The 7,748-nt window shown below is 40.4% G+C and overlaps 1 protein-coding gene across 2 annotated transcripts in view; it reads left to right on the top strand.

Moving 5' to 3' along the window:
- LOC107091447 (discoidin, CUB and LCCL domain-containing protein 2-like) overlaps positions 1–7,748 on the top strand; it is a 25,876-nt gene that overhangs the window by 8,750 nt on the left and 9,378 nt on the right. For both annotated transcript variants that reach the window (XM_015385377.1, XM_015385376.1), the window contains exons 4-5: positions 5,752–5,803; positions 5,887–5,959. In XM_015385377.1, the coding sequence (XP_015240863.1) occupies positions 5,752–5,803; positions 5,887–5,959 (125 nt within the window). The remainder of the gene's footprint in view (positions 1–5,751; positions 5,804–5,886; positions 5,960–7,748) is intronic.

Raw genomic sequence — 7,748 nt, forward strand, 5'->3', positions numbered from 1 at the left:
TCAAGCTTACTGCAACACACTGCTGTAAGAGTATAACCAGGAAGCGCGGTAGGAGGGCAAAATAGGTTTAGTGGCACCGCAGCACGGGAGGGAGAATTACGCCCAGGAGCAAATGGATAAAAATAGACCGGAAGAAAAAAAAACATGAATCGATTATCTTGCGGACGTGTCGATGCATCGGATCGTCGGCTTTTGGATCGATGCATGGATACAAAACGATTATTATTTACACCCCTAGTCATTAGTTGGCTTTGTAGCAAAATATTTCCACATCATGTTGCTGCCCCACCTATACTTTAAAAGTTAAATAAATTAAATATCAAAATAGTGATACCGCAGTAATATCATTTGGTGAAAGGTTTCCTTAAAATATCTAGAGAGCCATTTTTCTCACGTAAAACTAAAAATAAATACGTTTTAGAGTAGTATATATTTCCCAACATTGGTTTATTTTTTTGTAAACTCATTAAAGTATAAAAGCAACCCTTTTTGTTTTGCTCCCATTTTTTTTTTAGACAAAATCAAAGATCTAAAACTTTTTTTCCACGTGCACAATGTAACCATTTCTCTCAAATATTGTTCACAGACCAGTCTAAATCTGTGATAGTGAGCACTTAATGAATGAATAAAAATCTGTATATTGTGTGTGTGGAAAAAGTTCTAAATCTTTTATCCCATAAAAAATAGGAGCAAAACCAAAAGTTCTGTGTTTTTTTTTTTTGTTTGAATGTATTTTTTCAGGGATGAGGGTGACTTGAGGTTTGTCGCTGTTATTGGCACTAGGCACAGACTCATTAGCTGAAGGAGTAACCCTATCAGAGCAGTAATTATACCAGTCTTGTAGAATATATTTAGAGATATTTTGTATTCAAGATGGAAAAACCTTTTCTGTCCGTCAATATGCTCCATTAAGAACTCCTCAAATGGTTTAGATTCGATATGAAATCTTCTTTAAGGTACATTTTGCTAACTTATTATTAATCATGAAAATATTTGTTAATTGCAGTCCTCATTGGTGCCTCCTCCAGAAAAATGCTGAATAGTTGAGAACAACTCATTACTTCCCAATAGGGGTGTAAATCCCACCCATCATAGCGATTCAATTCATCATCGATTTCCTGACCCAATGATTCGATTATTTTCGATACTAAAGAATACACCACGATACGATTTGATTAAATTTTTTTTTTAACACCTTACAGGCTAGACAATGTTTCAAATTTGAAATAAATCAATGAAAGCTGTTATATCTTTATGCAACAACAAATAACAGAAGTAGAAAAGTTGCACTCCACCTATTCCTATTAAAACCTCATTCACTGAAAAATAATAATTCCCCTGCGTTATAGATTCTGAAAGGCTTTGCATCAAAAAATACTGCACAAAATCAGTGCAATGAGTGCAATGCAATACCTCAGCTCCAGACGTCGCCGCCCCCTCCACAGATGCTGCTCCTCTCCCAAATTGTAGCTGACGGCAGACAGGAGGCCGGCTTGTTTTGTTTTTATGACTGAAATTGCGGAAAACAACTCGTGAAGTTTGACCTGTTAGAAGATCGAGGTGCGCGAGAACGCTGGAACCCTTTTTCCAGCTGGATCTCCGCTCTTTTTGGCCACCATGTCCCTCCGTCATCAGACTAAATTGCCCCCACTTCATCACAGCTTCGCCCGTATCTAGACCCACAGCGTTTAGCGCAGACCACGCTTCAATATTGGACATAAATCAAAAATGTCTGTGTCAAGCTCCTTGTGACACACTGCTGTAAGAGTATAACCAGGAAGCGAGGTAGGAGGGCAAAATAGGTTTAGCGCCACCACAGCACGGGAGGGAGAATTACGCCCAGGAGCAAATGGATAAAAATAGACCATCTTGCGGACGTATCGATGCATCAGATTGTCGGCTGTTGGATCGATGCATCGATACAAAACGCTTATTATTTACACCCCTACTTTCCAATGACTTTTTAATAGTGATGGCAGAAGATGTAGTAATGGATGTACTACCATACTAGTACAAACCTGAACCAACAGATGGATCTCTGGAAACAGGACTGACAGAGGTACGGTGTCCATTTTAGGACATCCTCCATTCTCAAGGAAAAAAAGTTTTCAGTTCTCAGGTATCGGAAAATGTTTCTCCTTTTAAAAGTTAAGTGAAATTGTACCCAACTAGGCAGAAATTTAGTTTAACAACGCTACATTCTGTCCTAAAAACATCTTCAAACTGTATTTTGGGTCATATAAAGTTACATGTTTTTGATACTAATTATTGTTAACATGTTGTCCACCATCTGCTTTGACCCGAGAAATGAGGATGTGCTAAAATGTACATGGTACAAGGGTTGTCACGATACTAACATTTTCAACTTGAAACCGATACTCAGGAAAATATTGTAATTTAAAATGTCTCCAGACCTTTACTAGTCGTTGATTTTCTTTATTCGGACCCCCCTGATTTTTATTTGGTTACTCCTGCAATAGATCATAGAAAATAGTAGAAATTAGTTTAGCATTCTTTTTATTATTCTCTATCATACAACAAGTTTGAATTATTTTAGTTTAAAAAAACTTTTTATTTGACCTTTAAACCAGCTGCTGCCTTTTCCCTCCAAATGTAATGGTTCTCATGGTGATCATACCACCTTGTGTTTTCTCTGTGGATTTGTTGATATTTTTCAGTGATGTCACAGGAAAAAGCGCTGTGTTCGAGGACAGGTTCCCACTCAATTAACCCAAACTAGAAAATGCAAATCATGTTAAAGCTGGCATAGAACAAAAAAAAAAGCTTGCTTTGTTATGGCCTGTATCTTGACATCCAGATTTCACATGAAGCTATTATCACGCTGTGCCAATATATTTTTTTTTAGAAGGTAGGTGTTCTTTCTGTGTGTCAGGGTGACTCAGACATGAGTTCATGTTTCTCAGGAAGTTACAGAAATATTCTATTGCTAAAAAAAAGAAAACAAGCAAGGATGAAAGGCAGGCACGAGAAATGGCGGCCACTTATTTAGCAGTGGCGGTCATCGTGGCACGGCTGAATCAGACCGGGTGGTATTTTTTCCACCGCAAATCCGATGCACGTGTTTGCTTCCCACGAACACTGTCACACAGGTGATTCAGGTGGGTGAGCAGCACGAACAAAGAAGTTAGCCGGTCACTATGGTGATTTGAAGTGGATTTGTTTTGTTTTTTTCCTTAGAGGTACGTTTTTTTTTATATTAATGTGGTTACATCAGAGATGGGCTGTAGCTCTCCACAGAGTTTACGTGACATTCCCAGCAGCCCACATCATCCTGTGGCTGGAGCTTTTGATCGCCCATTGTACTCCCACATGCTCCCAGTTTAATGAAGGGATACATTGTTTTTGTTTTTTTTGGAGTTTTAATGGAAAGAATCTGGACATTTGGTTTGTTAGATTTGTTTTCCTTTGTGATGACTGAGTGAAGCTTTTCAGGCCACAATTGGGACGAATTCATTTCTGATGTATGTTTGCGACTCACTTTAGCATAACAGGACCTTTACTGAGGGGATATTCTGATCTAATCCTCAAATATTGTATAGAGGTCAAGCGTTTGTGTCACTTTCTGCATTGCTCATCTCATCCATCTTTCCACTGGCTTTCCTAGCCGTTGGATGTAAAACAAGAGGATTTTCTTCACACTAATGAATCACATTGCTGTTTGTAGCATTCGTTTCTGCAGTATCTAAACGCTAAAGGGTTGCTAGGATGGAAAATTTGGTCAAATATAATATTTCAAATGTCCTTCAATTATACTTTGCTGTAGTTTAATTAATTCAGACTTCCCTTAGTTCCACCACCAGGCAGGTGTGAGTGAGATAAGGTTCATGGACAGCAGTGGTGACGTTATATAGTGCAAAATTGAATCCTTAAAATTTAAACCATTAATATGATAATTCAGGGTTTCCACTAGGATCTGAAACAAAACTGTAACAATTAACGCTGCCATTTGAAGGATGTTAAAAATCCAATATGAGCCTAATTGTATTTGTGTGAATTCTTATAGATTACCTGAATTCATGCAACATCTATTTTTTCCAAAGACACAGTAGTTTTTCGGCACCAGCATTTTGGGTTGAATAAACAATAAGCTGTGTGGTTATGGGTTTATTTTGAGGCAACAATGCCAGAGTAAAAGAGACTAGATCAACAAATTATGTTTACATCATATTTTTTTGCAATTCAGGCAGGAATCAGCTGCAGCTTATCAAAAATGAAACCTGTCTTTTCTCTGGTCTATTTGCTGTGACTGCATGCAGGACGATGCAGCTGCTGCTGCTGCCCGTGCTTGTGAGACGTCGCTTTAAGGAAAGCAGGGAGAGGCATGGCAGATCGCTGCCGGCAATAGCTGAACGTTGGCTGCTTCACATGAAATTTCCACTAAAAACAAAAACAACTGAGAAAAGCCAAAAGATTTTGTTTCCAGCTGTATTAAAAAACAAACAAACAAAAAAAAGTTGGTTGATTGGTCTAAGAAGTCCTCAAAGTTGCTGCCTTGGCAACACTGGACCATCATCTCCAGTGTTCCCTCTCTGAGTGCAGCACAGTGAACTGAAGCCACCAGCTTTGCAGCAGGACACACAGGAGCCCATAGTGTTGTTTTTTCAAAATAAATACATCTCAACCTTTCATGTTATTTAAATGTTCTTCATTTTAAACTATCAGAACAAGTGTGCAAATATACAATATGCTCTATCATATACTTTACATTGTTTTATTTTAACATATTTTATTCATTTCTAAATGGTAATATCTTTTATTTTACTTTCACAATCAGTAACATTAAGCAGAAACCTTGTTATATGTATTGCGAGTGAAATGTTCCCGAAACGGTGCAGCTGTCACTTTCAGATGTTTACAAACAGCAATAGGATTTTCTGATTTTTATAGGTTCCCTTTTCTTAGATTCACCAGTTGATGCCTGAAGGCATTTAGAAGAGTCAATATCAGGGTGTCACAGATGTAAAGGCAACTCAGACCTGCAGGAGGACAGGTTCATACCAACCAGCCCGTTAGGTGTTTGTAAGGATTGATTAGTGATTTAGGACGATGAGGTTTGTTTTCAGAATATAAATGGTCACATTATCATGGCTCATATTCTACATTCTTAACTTAAATCTTTGAGTTACAGGCTCTAAATAAACTTAGAGGGGATGACATGCAGTTGTCACTCACGAGGTCAGCAGTTGATCTACAGAATTTCCTTCATATCAGGACTGACTTGATCACCTTTAAGGGAGGTGGAGGCAGTATCATTCTAAGGGGTTACACCTGCAATGAAAGGGTTGTAGAGATGGATGGAGCGAAATGCATGAAGGCCTGTTTAGGCTTTCATAGATTTGCCTCTACCTAGCATAGAGATACAGCCAGACTGGATCACTTTAGATTAGATTGCTTTCTTTCCCTAACCTTAATGTGTGGATTTAATGTGATAATAAAGCTCTATGGGTGTGAATACTCTAGTGAAGCACTGTACCTCTCCTTTTTTAAAGAATAATTGCATTGGTTCAAATTGCCTACCCATATGGTTGATCTCTGCACATTTGAAGCTTTTCTAAAAAATAGTCCTGCTTTTGTAAAAAAGAAAAAATCTTATTTTTAGGACTGTAATTTATAATTTTAAGAGGATTGATCACAGAAAATACTGTGGCAGTTGCTGTTTTTGGAGAAGGGAACCTTGTTTTGCAACTCCATGCAGAGAAACGAGTTCTGAGGATTTGTTTGCCTTCACAGATCTAATCACTTGCCTCGACAAAGGATCTGATTTCCCTGAGGCAGAGTTCAGGTGAACAGTGTTTTCCTTTCATTGATTTATTTGTTTTTTGTGCAAAGACAGCACTGATATTCATTGTTTCTTTTGCTTCACAGTAAATACTGTCCTGCAGGCTGCTTGACGTCGACAGAGAAGATCTCTGGAACCATACCGAATGGATACAGAGAGGTGAGTGGTAGTCGCTGCTGTTGTGTTGGATCTTCAGTGCCTCCTCTCTGTTTGTGCATGTCCTGGGCTGATCGTGCCACAGAGCCCCTGCTGGGCCTGAGGTCACTGCAGCAAAATCTGTTAATGATGACTTCATTAGTATTTCTTTTTATTTTTTTTGGGAGCTATTTAGCTAGAAGATGGAGGGAGGGTGTTTCTGGCAGACAGGAGGAGCGCGGGGGCGTGCTTTTGGGAGCGAGGCGCCCCACAGGAACAGAGGAGGGGCAGGGTCACTGGGTGAAAGGGAGGTTAGATAATAGTTTTGCTGAAAATAATAACCCTGTAATCCAGCCCAGCTGCAGGAGAGTGCCGTGCAGAGCTGCGTGTCGAGTGTTTCTGGAGACAAAAGCCTGCAGAATGAGTCAGGGTTGTTGAAAAATGTCAGAAACTCATGCCGGGGGTCTTCTATTTGCATGCCAGCATGTTTTGCTGTCTGGAAGGTGTATGTGTGCTTCCAGAATGGAGATCTTGGATGCATAATTCAGTGTATGAGCCGCTCCACCCAGATCACTATCTCACCTCTGACTTTTTATTTTCTGTCCCGGTATCATCCACCCTTTCCCACTCCTTGTTTCTGGATCTGGTTTATGCATGTGTGTTGAAGCGTGTGGTTTTCTCCGCTGGAGGCAGGGTGCAGTGACTTTGTCGCAGCGGTTTGCTGCAGCACTTTTCCAGGATGTGGTCGTGGGATTTTTGGGAAGTTTAAGAGTCACAGCGAAGGTGTTGATGGCCTGCGGCAGACTTTAACCGCTGCATTCACGTATAAATCCAAGCATGCTGCTTATGCTCTCATCACTCAGCGGGTAGACTGTTTTTCTCACCCCCCCCCACAAGCTTCTCAGCTGTGAGTTCCACTGTGGGTCTTTTCTTCCCGTAATAAAGTTTAGCTCCTGCCTGAGCAGCTGTTCATATTGGTGGAGCCCTTTTGGGAGGGAATCAGGATTTTTCTCAGCTTGTCTGTGATGTGCAAGCAGGTTTGGACAGGAATGCAAGAATCAGTGACTCATTCCCATCAGCGGCTCCCAGTATCTTCTGTGTAGAGAAGTGACATCATCCTGACTCATCAGCTTTTATCTGCTTGAGTCTGAAGGTTAAAGTGTTTGCACCGGCAGTGGAGCTGCGTAGGCCACTTCCTACTGGTCACCGCTGCATCTTGGCTCATTCTGTTTAAAAAATGACCACAATTGCTAAGAGTGTCAGATTATAGGTTAATAAAGTGCAGGCGGATTAATAACAGTCATGGAAGGGGGGTTAAAATTATAGCAGGAAGAAATCAACTCCATCGCTACTTTGTTGGTTTTTGAGAGCTGTAACCTGAGTCCCCCCCCCCCTGTTTAAGGTTGATTTTTCCTTTCTTAACATCAATAACTTCCTTCCTACCGTTTCAAACCACCTGTCTTCTTTGTCCAGAGTGTAAAAATTGTCTTTAAGGTGCAATTTGACAGCAGAGTCCTGTCCCGGGAAGGTCGCTCTCCTGTGTTGAGCCATGCATCTGTGGAGAGTAGGGGTGGAACGGTTCACAAAATCCACGGTTCGGTTCATGGTTTTGTGGTCACGGTTTTCAGTTCGGTTCGGTACATGTTGATTGTTAGCCTGACATGTTGGTCGTGTTGCTGTTAGCATAAACAAAACGTCTTGCACAATGCTTGCACACTGTTGCACTTTTATCCACAACTTTCTTTCCGCCGTCATTGTAGGTCACTCTAAACAACAGATTTTATTTCTGCTACACCCGGCTACACTGTTTCGC

The sequence above is a fragment of the Cyprinodon variegatus genome, unplaced genomic scaffold (assembly GCF_000732505.1).
Source record: "Cyprinodon variegatus isolate N-32 unplaced genomic scaffold, C_variegatus-1.0 Scaffold337, whole genome shotgun sequence".
NCBI lineage: Eukaryota > Metazoa > Chordata > Actinopteri > Cyprinodontiformes > Cyprinodontidae > Cyprinodon > Cyprinodon variegatus.